At 35.3% G+C, this 14,438-nt stretch overlaps 1 protein-coding gene across 1 annotated transcript; it reads left to right on the forward strand.

Moving 5' to 3' along the window:
• Positions 1-386: 386 nt before the first annotated feature.
• crhbp (corticotropin releasing hormone binding protein) lies at positions 387-12,467 on the forward strand. Its single transcript, XM_006626716.3, has 7 exons — positions 387-539; positions 911-1,004; positions 2,032-2,189; positions 4,874-5,084; positions 8,648-8,796; positions 9,930-10,047; positions 11,682-12,467. The coding sequence occupies exons 1-7, from the start codon at positions 459-461 to the stop codon at positions 11,834-11,836; spliced, it is 966 nt and encodes a 321-aa protein (XP_006626779.1). The 5' UTR covers positions 387-458; the 3' UTR covers positions 11,837-12,467.
• Positions 12,468-14,438: the final 1,971 nt, after the last annotated feature.

A 14,438-nucleotide genomic window follows, 5' to 3' on the forward strand; every position in this document is an offset into this window, starting at 1 on the left:
TTCAGTTCGAAGAACTTCTAAAGCGGAGGTCTGCTACGTAACTAAATAAAGCAATGAATTCATTACTATTAAGGTAATAGCCATATTAAAGTTAACAATACATTATTTAAGATGACATGTGAAACGGATGGTTTCCAATCGTTTATCTATTAGAAAGTATGCATTTATTTACGGTGTATTTAATTTTATTGTGGTTGACAGACCACTGATGAGGACTTGGAATAGACAGGCTATTTAATTTGCCAGATACTTTTTAACATCGGGGCAGTTATTGGATTCGGTCCTCGTCACGATAACGTAATTCTGGCAGTTAGACAGGTTAGCCTATGGCAATAGAATTCTTATCAATTGATCTGTACCGGAGCGTTACATGAAACAAAGCTCCGCTTTCTATAAAAGGGGCGTTCTGGCTATAGTATCAGTATTTTCATTCCTTAAGTGCTGTCAGGAGAGCTGCGATGTCTGTGGCTTTCAGAGTGCAGTTGTACTTCTTCTTGATCTGTCTGTCAGCTCTCAAGGGAGAAAGCAGATACCTGGAGGTGAGTTTAACAGTTCGCTCTTCTTTCTTACATTCACTGTGATTTTCTTAGAATTTGACATTAAAATATAGATTGGATCTACCTGGTGGGGAGTTATCAAGCGGCTAAGACGTGAACTTTTAGCCTTGTACAGACATCGGATCATGCTGGTAATAACGGTGTTATTTATGTTACTGGCTTCATTTAAGAAAAAATCTGTTACATTTCTAAATTTTTTTTTTGTGTGTGTTTCATATGCGCACTTGCCCGCACAGTTTAAATTGACCGACAATTTATGTAACAGAAATGGTTTGATTTAAAAAATGTTCAACTTCGAATTCATTGATTAAAAAAAAATAACATTAAACTGTTTTGTGCTTCTGTGCCTTCAGGACAATGACATTACCCCAGAAGCAGTATTTTCGCTACTTAATTCAGAAATCAAAAGAGAATTATCTGAAGAATTTGTGTATCGCCGACCGCTAAGTAAGTGAACTTGAATATTATACTGTAATATCGTATGTCTCAGGTTCTTCCAGTAAGAAAGTACCAACTTTTTAAAAAAGGACAAATACACTCCTTTTCATCTATTTGTAAGTGGGATTCATTAATAGAAAGGCTTATTTGGAAAACACATAACAATTGTTTTAATTTTTTTTTCAATTGTTTTGTGAAATCATGTCAAACATTTTGACATTTATGTTTGGAATTACGACATAATGTAAGATATGAAAAATAAATATAATATTTATTGATATTAGATAGATGATAGTTAATCAAATGATACAGTTAAACCATACAGACTTAGATTAATCCTAATCTAAATTTGTATTCTTTCTTTTTTTTGCCATGAGTATGATAATAGTGCATCAGGGGGTACCTTAAATAAAAAATGTAAACTTAACCATAAAAAATAAATGAAAATAAAATTGAATGACGGATAGAGTGACAGGATATACAATGATAGATTTGTAAAATGATGATTATTATTTCTTACTTGCTCTGTTTGTAAACCTGATATCCTGCTTTTCCTTCCATGGTAATATACAGAAATGACATCAGATCAGAAATCTTTGCTGAGAGACATTTAAAATGCAACAAATGCAATTGGTTCCAATACTATACTGTATATAGATATTCATAAATAGTACACTGTAGCTATGATCCTTTATTGTTTATCTTATCAATATACATTTAAAATGCTAGCATAAAAAGCTTATGTTGTGCCAAGATTTTAATGCATGAACCTTTTTTATCATGATTGGCTTTGAAAGTAGCATGAAATGTATTTTCAATTTTGTACAGAGAACCACCCAGAGACTTCCAGTCATTTCTAAGAAAGGAGTTCTTTGGTTTGTCTTAAAACCAATCTGAGGCTCCTGCGATCTACAAGAATGGCACCCATAAGCTCAGCAGCTACTGAAGCTGCACATAAAATAAAGTCACCGCTATTCAATGCAGTAAATACGGTTCTGGTACCACCTCCCGATGACAGCATTTTATTTCTTTTCAGGGTGTATAGACATGCTGGCCATGGAGGGACAATTTACATTCACAGCCGATCATCCACAACTTAACTGTGCAGCCTTCTTCATTGGAGAACCCCATGAGATTATCAGCATTGAATACAATTCTGTCAACATAGACTGCAGTGGAGGTGACTTCATTAAGGTAATCCATCATCCTGCTGAAGAAATGTTCATGGCTTTTATTCCTGTATTCACAGCAGATTGACAAGGACCTGTGAAGCAACAATTAAGTCTATACTGTATTCACCACAGATTGACAAGGACCTGTGAAGCAACAATTATGTACAAAAAATAAACCCTTTCCCCCCCATTGACCTTATAGTTTTACAATATCTAGTAAGAAGAGGAACATGGAACATTAGCCTTTTCTCTCAACAAACACTGGTAATGGAGTTTTAATCTGAAGTTTTATATAAATCCCCTGTTGATAAGATAACTATCAAACTGTTTGGCATTTTTAAAATTGTTTTATGATTTTGTAGCAATTTCAAAGTTTATATCTCCAAGGCCATTCTGTTCTGAAAAAGGTTTAGCATATATCTATAGTTAGAATTCCAAATTTGCATAATATGTTAATTTGTCTATGCTCTGCAGGTTCTAGGTAGCTGATGCAAGCATTGATAAAAATTGTATTGGTACAATAAACATTGTTGCAGTTGTTCATACAGTATGGTTTAAACTTTCTCATATTTTAAATAATCATTTTTTATGTAAGTTAATAAATTATGACAAATTAGAAGCAAATATATTGAATTATTTACTGTATATATCTTATATTTACTACAAATTTATACTATTAAATAACTATTCCTAACACCAGGCAAGGTACCTCTGTTCTTTATCATAGCTGTAAATGATTGAGAGCTGAATATAAGCAAAAAGTGAACATATGCCAATCAATGTGTTCCATTGACTTCACCAAATCCTCCTGCTCATTCTATTAATTTTGCCAGTGCTAATACATTTGATGGCTGCCTTGTCCTTGTTTTTTCTGGGATAGGCTCCAGCTCACCTACGACCCCATATTAGATACAATAGAAAATGCATGGATTGAAGGAATACATTGGATCACCTCTTTTTCCCATGTGGCTCTTACATGACAAGTATTGTGCTTCTTAACAACACACTTACTGTAGGTCTGTGTCATTCACCTTTACAGGTACAGTATGGTGCAATTAGGACTGATTAACAGCTGTATAATAATATAGGAACTACCATATCTTTAGCATCTCGCTTGGCATTTCTAATTCAGCACAAATCATAACAACATAACAAGCACTAACAACATAAATTGGTCTCAATTTTAGGTATAGAACTGAAATGCAGAGTTTTTATAATTAACACTGTATAATATTTGCAGGTGTAAGAGACCTATACAAAGACTGAAGAGACTTACTGTGTGCTTTTATGTACCAGACTGAATCATTTATATTTCTAGTTAATGATAACACTGCCTCAAAAGTATTAATTGGGCATATTTATATACAAAAACATCATATTACTCTTTACTTGAAACAACAATTCTTTACAAAGGCACTGAGTCACTAAAGCATGATAGTTTTATATACCATACATTTCCTTGAACATGCTAGATGCATGACAAAAATTCTAGTTTTTAGAAATTACTTAATCTATTACAACTAATTAAAATTGATTATTAAAAATATAGTCCTTATTTCACAATAATGTTGTGCCTTTAAAGCACATGTAATGGGAGACTTTCACATCTGCTCTCCATCTTTTGCAGAATTACTTTTCTCAGAGGAAAGCTAGTCTTCCAATTAAGCTGAATGCAATACCATTTTAAACAGAAGTTCAATGCATTTGAATTTAAAAGAAAGAGCACTGTGAGAACGAGGGTAGAATGGCTAAATTGTAAACTTTGTAAAGCTTTTTAATGTGTTTTTCTTTAGTTAGGAATTTAATGTCGAATAGACAATATTCAATCAAGCAAATACTAAAATTATTAGTGATTTTTTAATTTAATTTCTTTATGTTCTGCATAATTTTCCCTTCCAACAACAAAAATGTGTTTTATCAGTATGTTTTTGATATTACTGTATATTTTATCCTTTGGGAATGCCATAAAATAAAACAGTAGGGAAAACATTAATATAAGTTTCCAGACATTATGTTCTTTAAATAAATATCACATAAATGAGCACAATGGAGCAAATATGAGAATAAAGTAAACAAAAATGTCTTGTTTATACTCTATTATCAAAAAAGACCCAGATGAATCAGGCCTCTTTACCCTCTTCCTTGTCTTTTATCTTATTTTATCGGTTTTCCATTGCCATGGTCCAATCTAACTTGCCTAAACTTGCCAATACACAGCAATGAACCCACAGTCATGTTTTTTATTTGCTTTAATTGCAGCTCCACACTCTGTCACTGAAATCTGTGTGATCCTAGTTTGAACATCTTTTTAATTTTAAATTATGCAGTGATAACATGTTTTGAGCAGTACTGTAATTTATTTCACTTGTTGGACTCATAAAGATGAGTAAAATGAGTATGCTTTTGTATGTTCCGGTGTAAAAATACTCTGTATCATCATCAGTCAAAACCAGCATCATGTATATGTGGTCTAAAGTTAAGTGACAGAGAAAAGTTAAATGCAGTTTTCAACTTTCAACAGCACTGTGATATTATGAAAAGCTGTTTAAAAAACCCAATTCCTTCATTATGTGTCAAAATTACATCAGGGAAACTATACATTGCAATGGTTCGTGCAACAATTCATAACAGGTAACAATACACAGATGACACCGAACACACCCACCGATTAGGACTGCATGATTAAATCTAGTTTCCTCTTTGCAGGCGTTTGATGGATGGATATTGAAAGGAGAGAAATTTCCTAGCTCTGTGGATCACCCCCTCCCTCTCTATGAACGATATGTAGACTACTGTGAAACTGGCAGCATGAGGAGAGTTGTCCGGTCGTCACAGAATGTGGCAATGCTCTTTTTCCGAATGCGCACAGCAGGGAACGGATTCACCATCACTGTTAAGAAGATCAACAACCCTTTCCGTAAGTCCCCATGTCCATGTGAGCCTGTCAATAGCGATTTGAGCTGCTACCAAATTGTTCAAGGGATTCAAGGAAACCTTTCCCTGCTTCTGTTCAAGAGCAGGAGCAAAGCACAGTGCTGAAAAGAAATAAGAATCACACTTTACTCAATAAAATGGGCAGCTAGACTAATCTGGTTAGAGTATTTCAAGTTTACAGTTACAGCGTTCAATAGTTTTATTCTACAAAATCAGAGTGAGGCCACCTTCCCCTAATGCTTAAGAGTTAATTGTTGCTTGTTGTGGATACAAATTGTTTTTTCACAAAGAGAATATCAGATCTGTTAAGAAAGGTCTTTTCTCCCAAAGCCTTTTAATACAGTACAACTATTAGTTTATAGACTAATAGGGAAGAAAGGGTGTATGTTATTGCCAAATGCCTGTGAGATAACAAATTACGTTTTTTCAGCTTCCAAACACACTTTTATATGAGAAAAATATACATGCATACAGTATGTGTACTGGATCTTTGAGTTATTTTTTAACAATTGCCATCGACACGGTCACTAAAATTATTCCTGTAGCTTTTTTACTATAATGATACAAGGTCTTTATTCAATGTTTTGGAATGCATATACTGTATACAGTATAACATTTGCTAAATGATATGAAAACAACACTCATTGTAAACAATGATTTCACCAGTGACCTCACATATTACTGCTGGAGTTAATTCATGTACGTCTGCAGTCTTCACTGCAAGGCACATACTAGTCCTTTACTCAAGCTGTATTACTATTAATTTGCTTCCTCCCCCATAGTTATACATAAAACCCCCTCCAAATTGCTATGCCTGTCGAGTTATAATGTACAAATAGAAGAAAGTCAGATATTATACAGCTGATAACTACACATTTTAATGACTAAATTGAGTTATGAAAGAAAGCATATGTCATACCCAACAATATTAAGTGGGTCAACTGTGATTACACCATTAGTAACTGACGCAATCAGATGGTTGCTAGGATATTTATATTTATGCATTTACAGAAACTACTGTACTGTACTCAAAAGCCTAGTAATAGCCTTGGATGATCTTAGTAATGATTTGCAGGACTATATATACTGTATATAATAATGTACAGAAATGAAATTCACAATCATTATACATTGCAGCTAAGAAAGCTGCTCACTGAATTACAAGTATGTATTTTATATAGAGATATATGCATTTTGCACTTTGTATACAAGCAAAGGAAAGCTGTCTTGATGGTGATGATAATAATAGTAGAATTGCTACTACTGCAATTCTAGGGGTAGGATTTAATTGTCTTTGGTAACACAATTATCCTGATGGACTGGTACCAGATCACCAAGTCCCAATTCAATTGCTATCTTAGTTAACATCCATCAAGTACATTAATATGTAACAAAATATAATCAATTTAGATAGGGGTCAGGGGATGCTAGTTGATTTTTTTTCCTTAATGCTCCATTATGTAGTTACAGTTTAGCAGTAATCCAGTATTAGCAGAATGGAACTCGAATACGGGTTTTTTCTGTTGAGGAAAAATTGGACAAATACAGATACATACCCTCAGTGAGCTCAAGAGAAAAATTGGCAGAGAAAATGGACAAGAAAGAGTGGGTAAGTGTGTTGGATGATTGCAAATCATGTACAGTACATTTAGAACCAATCTTCTCCAGATCTTTACGTCACTGTGTCTGTTAACCCCACCCCACCCTACACAACCGCTGTTTACCTTTCTTCTCTCTGGTACGCAACTTAGGACTGTCAAGATAACCACTACCAACTTTTGCTTTTTGTAACTGTGCTGTACCTTTTATTTTTGACATTTATGCATGGCTCATTGATATCTATCAGGACCTACTGTTATTTATTTAATTACTGGTGTGTGTTTAGGATGGTGTGTGAATGTGTTGGATGGATGTATTCTGTTACTGGCTTTGTGTTGGATATTCATATGGTATGTCTAAGCATAGACATGAACTGATAGTATTTATGTAATCTAGGAAACATTAAATCTCAATATAACCCTATATTCCAAGGCTACCAATGATCTTTCTAGTCAAGTAGCTCACATTTTGTGTGTAACAAAAACATTAGAAAAGTGTAAAGTACTTTAGACACATATATAAAATATGGATATTTTATTACCCAGATTATAATCTTGACCAGATTTATGGATTTTTCATTTTATGAAGCAGTACAGGTTTTCACTGGCTAACCATCCAACTTTGATATAATTCCATTCCTGTCATGGATTAATTATTTTTAGGATTTATTGTAGACTTTACAAAAGAGGCAATTACTTTTTTGAGACTGTTTCAAGGTACAGTATACATTGATCTGGAAATTCTTCAACTTGCAGAAAACAGCAGAGTTCTGCATATCCCAGGGCCTGATATTCAAACATTCAGATTAAACTTCTACTGCCATATTGAAATGGATGTCTTATTGCCCCTGGGAGTTCTAGAACTGAGCTTTCATGATACAATTTTGTAGACGAAATTATTCAACCCCAAACTCTTTCCTGTGGAAATTTAAGCACTAAAGTGTTTTGAATGTAATGCCCATGTCTCTATCAAGTCATTTAAAAGCCCTGGAACTGATTTACATTATACCAATTTTCCATGATTACCGACATGACAACTGCTTATTAAGACGAAATTGTTACTTGTCCACACAAATAGGTAACAAATTAATACAAACTTATATCTGGCAATTACTATGGTGTGGAAGTAGTGCAGTGTGGGAATGAGGCACATGGAAAAAGTACTGGAAAAAAGTAGTGGAAAAAGGGAAATATTTATTAGTGCCTCCTTTCTCTAGCTCCGTGGTTCCCATTCCTGGCGTTGGGGGAATCATTATGACTGTTGGAATTTTGTTCCAGTTAAGCTAAAAATATCCAGCAATTATTGATAACTTGATGTCATTTACTTGCGTTCCAAAAATTCCCTCCTTCAAGGGTAGCTACCAGCTATTTACAGAATTTTTATGTAACTGCTTGTCCTTATTTCTGACTAAAAATCTCTTGTTAAGTGGTCAATTGATGATGTACAGACACAGTTGGGAATAACAATTTATCTAATACTGTTATATCTTTCTGCTTAAGTCCATCTGTTTCACACAACTCATCTGAATGAGGTTAGTTCTGCAAATTAGTACACATTTCATACCAGCTACAAATGGCATTCATTGTTTTAAGAGCTGAAAGTAAATTCCAAACTATGCATCAGATAATAAATGGAAATCAATTGAAAATGCATGTATTTAGGCAGAAGAATCTGCCATCACACAGGATACCCAGGAACCACTGCTCTAGTTTGCCTACTAGAGTGGCAGATTTACTCTTCTTAACCAATACTACCGTCTGCATTGCTTTAATAATTGGTCTCAACTGATCAACATCAAGACTTCCTCATAGTAAAGTACTAAAATCTGCCAGAGCCACCTAGTAGTTATCTTTTAGTAGTATCCTTTTGCTTGCTCTATTCGAACTGATCAAACAGTTCAATGTACTGTAGGATGTCCAACGTTTTTCTGTATTTCTCTTCCAACAGCATGCAATGTCATTTCCCAAACCCCAGAGGGCAGTTTCACAATGATAACCCCACATCAGCACAGGAATTGCAGCTTCTCCATCATATATCCTGTGGAAATCCAAATAGCTGAGCTTACTTTGGGGCACTACAATGATTTTCAAGTGAAGGTGAGAATCAGTGGGAATATTTTGGGTTGTAATAAGACCAACACAACTGAAGTGTCAAAGAAATAAACAGTGTTGAAGTATTATTGCGCAATTAATGTACTGTATTGCAATTGTACTGTAGGTCGTTGACTTTTATTTTTAAAATGGCAGCAGATGTTTTTTATTTTTACCCATAATGCTAGTGAGAAAAACTTCTATTGAGTATTGTGTACTGTATGTGAGATGTTTTAATTAAATACTGAGACCTCTGAAGAACATGTTTAGGCTAAGTTTAATTTTTCTGGTGTTGTCAAACAGCTATTTATTTGCTGGACTCAAAAATCAGACATACTGTATCATTACCCACATAATTCAAAAACAATATATAGTATAACGGATATTTGCCTATTTAAAATAATTTCTTTATTGTGAGCTACTCACAACACTGACATTGATTATGAGCATGTAAACCCTTTGTTTAGAGAGACCTCCTGACATTGTAGTGAAACATGATGAAAAAGTGCTACACTGGTTTCACTGGGTACATGATTATGACATCAGAGTATTAGTTTGTGAGCTTTGCTGGGTCATAGGTGTAAGATCATATCAGATCCTTTTAATATTCTTAATTCTGAGTATCAGTATCTTTCCTCTGGAAAACATTTTAGGGCTCCCAAATCGATAGATAGAATAGATACAAATATTCATGTGTTCCCTAATCTGTTAATGCAGTTAATACAAAGGTAAATACAGTTTGGGTAGTATAAAAATTTTATGCTGTAACAAATGATGTGTGTGATATGTCATGATGTTTTTTATGATGAGTTATGCATGTGCAAGAGATTTGTTTTGTGATGTATTCAGATATACAGAAGCACAGTGTGTTCATAAAAATCCTTTCCTAGGGGACAATAACGTTTCCAATCTTTTCTTATCTTATTCAATGGAGTAAACACCTACACTACTGTAAATGGGAGACGGTGCCATCTTTTAATTCCAGTTACTGTCAGCTTGTACACTCGAGAAGCTTTTTGCTCCCTGGGCTGTGTATTCCATGCTCCCTGTGTGAAGGTTTGCTAAGCGGAGCTAGCACTCTTCCTGAAGCTGCTCTTCTGGATCTCTGATACCTTACAGTTTCTCGCCCTGTGTTTCAGAGAGCGGTGACAGGCTGTGGGGGAGCAGGGGACTTTGTGGAGCTCCTGGGAGGCAATGGTGTCGACACATCGAAGATGCTTCCTGTGGCGGACCTTTGCTATTCCTTTAATGGGCCTGGTAAGTGTGGATCTTTCACACTGGGAACTGGCCTCGCAGGTGCCAAACTCGAGATACCGCAAATGCAGTTGGGTGAGTTTGGGAAATGCAGGATCCTGGACCCTTTAGCTTGCCTTGTGTCAGGGAGAAAAAGGGAGATGACAGTCAGCAGTAAAGTAATTTCTAAGCATTGGCTAAAGAGTACCTCTGAATCCAGGCAAGCCAAGTGTCATGAACAGTGCCTCTATTAACCCATCTATTGTCCATTGTCCATCAATTGTTTTAAAAAAAATGGTTAAAACAAAAGAAAACCGTACCAAAGAAACAAAATTACAAGGGATTAGAAATGTAGTAGGAGTTGCAAAGAGCAGACACAGACACCAATTACATAAAAGCTTTTCTGAATGAGAAAGTTTTGAGTCTGGATTTGAATGTGCTCTCTGAAGTCCTTGGGGATAGAATTCTAGAGCTTTGGGGCATTTCAAGAGACGTGCCCATACAGTGTAAGCAAGCTTGGCGGACAAACAGGAGACCAGAATCAGATCAATTAAGATTGTAAGAGGTGGGGAGTAGGGATATACTAAGTCAGATGGGTACTGAGGTGCCAAACAATTAGAGCCATATAGGTGAGCATGAGGATTTTGAAGTCGACACAAAATCTGATAGGACACCAGCACAAGGACTCCAGGACAGGAGTGATGTGATCACTTGCATGTGACCAGGTCAGGATCCTGGCTGCTGAATTCTGGACATACTGAAGTCTGTTTAGAGTGAATTGATAGATAGATAAGACTTTATTGATCCCAAAGGGAAATTGATGTGTTACAGCAGTCCAGCCCAAGACAAGAAAAAACAGACATCAGAATAGACTAAAAATTATATAAAATAAATATAAAATAAATACATAAATACATAGGTGTGTGCAAAATATGATGATTATAGTCACTGTTAGAACAATAAAATATGTGCAAATTGTGCATAGGTTTATACAGATTGATTGTCCAAAAAGTACAATGGAGCAACATGCTGTCCATAGACGAGCAAATGAAGGGCTAACAGTCCTAGCCTAGGGCAGCGTTATATACCCTGACAGCCTCTGGGAGGAAAGACCTGCGGAAAGGTTCCCTTGAACACTGTAGCTGGAGCAGTCTGTTGCTAAAAGTGCTCGGCTGGCCAATAACGGTACCATGAAGCAGATGAGAGGTGTTGTTCATGATGGCTGTGAGCTTGGTCAGCATTCTCCTCTCAGCATTCTCCAGGGGGTCAAGGCTCTTCCCCAACACAGTGCCAGCCTTTTTGATAATTTTATTGAGCCTATTTGCATCTCATCTCTTGTCATGATGCTGCTGCCCCAGCACACAACAGCGTAGAAGATTGAGATACCCCAGGGAGCAGGGCATTACAGTAATCAATCCTGAAAAAGACACACTTGTTGGCCTGCTACAGTCAGAGACGACACAGGGCATAGTCTGGCACTATTTACTGCATAAGATGGAGGAATGATGTTTTTACATTATTTTGCACCTGAGGGTCAAAGCCTGAAATAAAAAATCAAACCTGGCGAAGTGAGAGTTGAACCATTTAAGAGCAATGTCAGAAACTCCAAACACAGTCTTTAACCCTAACCTTCCAATCCTGCGTGTTTGTATCTGTAGCGCAAATGAAGATCGGATGTGACAACACTGTTGTGAGGATGGTATCCAGTGGGAAATTTGTCAATCGTGTGGCATTTAACTACCGACTGCTGGACCGTCAGGAGCTGGAGAAAATAAGGGGAAATAACATTGAGGATTTCTGCTATATGGAATGAGATCCTCCTTCTGCCTAAACCAACAAAATATTCTTACAGAAAGCCAAATCTTTAAATGACTGACATTTGTCATGATTGCGCTATATATCTTTAACTGAGCGGTCTTAAAAATGTGCTGTTTCAAGGAGCATTTCTTTATCTATTTTACAGTGCATTTCACAAACCCATTTATTTTTACTTTAGCTCCAATTTGATTCATTTTAAAGTTTTTGGCTTTCATTTAGAACTGTGTTAAACTCTTACCAATATAAGTTCAATAAAACATATTTTTGTCTTTGTGTGCACCCGCACAGTATAATTTTTACTCCTATGGATAGATACAACTCATTTCCCGTAATAACATACAGAAATAATATTACTCTGAGACGTTTTGTTCCTGAAAATGCCAATATTCCAGGAGAAACTATTTCACTTTTATTTATTATTTACTTTTATTTTTTGTAAAACATGGACTCCATAAAGAGAAGAGAAAACTGAAGCATACATATTGAGTTTACAGTACAAAAAGGAAGCAAATGTTAAATACATTATGTAAAAAAAATATTGTTTATTGTTTACCTCTATTTATTTGTATCAAACTTGTTTTTAATAAAACCAAATTGCATGATAAAGCATTCTCTTAATCACCTGATTTGTCGTTTTTTCCTTTTCACTTCAAAGAATCATCCATCCGTTCATTTTCTAAATCTCTTTATCCAGGACCAGATCAAGAGGGGAAACCATAGCCTTCACTTGGCAAGCAGCAGACACAAGGCAGGATACACCTTGGACAGGACTCCAGTCCATTTGCAGGGCAAACAGACACGAACACTCACTACAAGCTAATAAACTTACCAGTATGACCATGGGCTGTGGGAGGAAACTGGAGCACCCAGAGGAAACCCACACAAACTATTTTTTCATTGAAATTTTATGACAGTTTCACAGATATAGTGAGTGATTAAATATTTAACACATTGTGCACAATCCGTTTATTAATCAAATAATTAAATCTCCTGACTTGCAAGACACTTTGATCTACACTTTACATATAGTAACGAAAATGATTTAACTCGAATAGTTCAAAAAAAATATTACTATAAATCATTTTTAAGTCTCAGTTTTTTAAGCACCATTCTGTAGGATGAATAACATTCTGTAGAACTAAATAGATGGAACACAAACTATTCAGTCATTTCTAACCTATTTCACTTCTCTGCATGATAAGTCTCCCCTAAATCCTTTCTATGCAGCTCCTACACATCCTTACATAAAAATCTTACTAACACAACTAAACACAAACCTGGAAAGCAGGACATGTCTCTAAACCTTTTTAAGCTAACAATATGTCTCAATTCAGATTGCAATTGAATCGAACAAACGGTAACGATGAAACAGTTAAATTTATCTGTTTTTGTCTTAATAAAATGTGTACAAATGGGAAATTAACGTGAACATGAGGTTTGGGGCAATAAGCATTGATCATCTATGTTTATTTTTGGAAAACCAGGCAAAAGGATTTCCAATAATACTGACTCATTCTACTGACAATTGCTCTAATATGATATTGCTCTAAGGGGATTTCTTTTTCTTATTAATATCACTATTCCTCACATTCAATCCTTGAGTGTCTGGGTATAGTCACTTAGTGGCATAACATATTTGACTTAGCAGTCTTTGAACTACATGGCCTGACCTGCCTTTCTCTAGCTAAGCTCTAGACTATGTACAGAAGTTCAACCAAAAATTCCATTAAGTGGACCGATTTCTCTCTATTTACAGGGAGCATGTAATGATTTAAAGAAACCTATAAAATCTACTGTATCCAGCTTTGGAGAATTGAAGCTTTACAAATTATTTTGAGCAATGACAAGACATAACGATATTCATTATCTAATGTATAGCTTTCAGACAGATAGATTTTACCACTCTATCCTAAACGTTTTCACTTTTACCAAGGTTTTATACAGTGAATAACATGCAGGTAATACAAACATAGGATTTATTAAGTCTTTTCAATCAGGTTGCTTGAAAGTGAATGCTTGTCCATAGTTTGTAAAAGACCAAAGACAACTTGAATACAATGTGATGTTTTCTAGGAGTAGAGCACAATTTTGTTTCACCATTGCCTGTTTTTTTAAAGAAAGCATTAATGAGAAACATTAAGGTGTGATTACATTTCAATTTTCAGAACCAACTTGTTAGAATATATTGACTCCTCAACTGCAACTGCAAACATTACACTCAAATTAAGTAAAAGGTCAAGGTACTGTAATAATATTTCTTTGCCTCTCATTACTGCTTACAACACTCCAATGTTAAATCAAAGGTCATCTGGCACACTATGAGGTAGAAGTATAAGGTTATGATTAACACAAATGAAAGAGGCTGGATTATTATCTCCTCAACACCCTTGTGCAATTACAGTATTTTACATGAATTAATCTTTGTTTACTTCATTTCAGCTCCAATAAATCAAACGCATGAGCTTTTCATCGCACAAAAGCTGTTGGCTTGTAAAGACCTGAGTTCCTATTAGAGATTCAATCGAAACTCCATAAGGGTGCACGGCGTTTCGCTGTTTGAAATGAAATTTAAGTAGCAGTCATTTGCCACAGACGTT

The sequence above is a fragment of the Lepisosteus oculatus genome, chromosome 3 (assembly GCF_040954835.1).
Source record: "Lepisosteus oculatus isolate fLepOcu1 chromosome 3, fLepOcu1.hap2, whole genome shotgun sequence".
Lineage (NCBI taxonomy): Eukaryota > Metazoa > Chordata > Actinopteri > Semionotiformes > Lepisosteidae > Lepisosteus > Lepisosteus oculatus.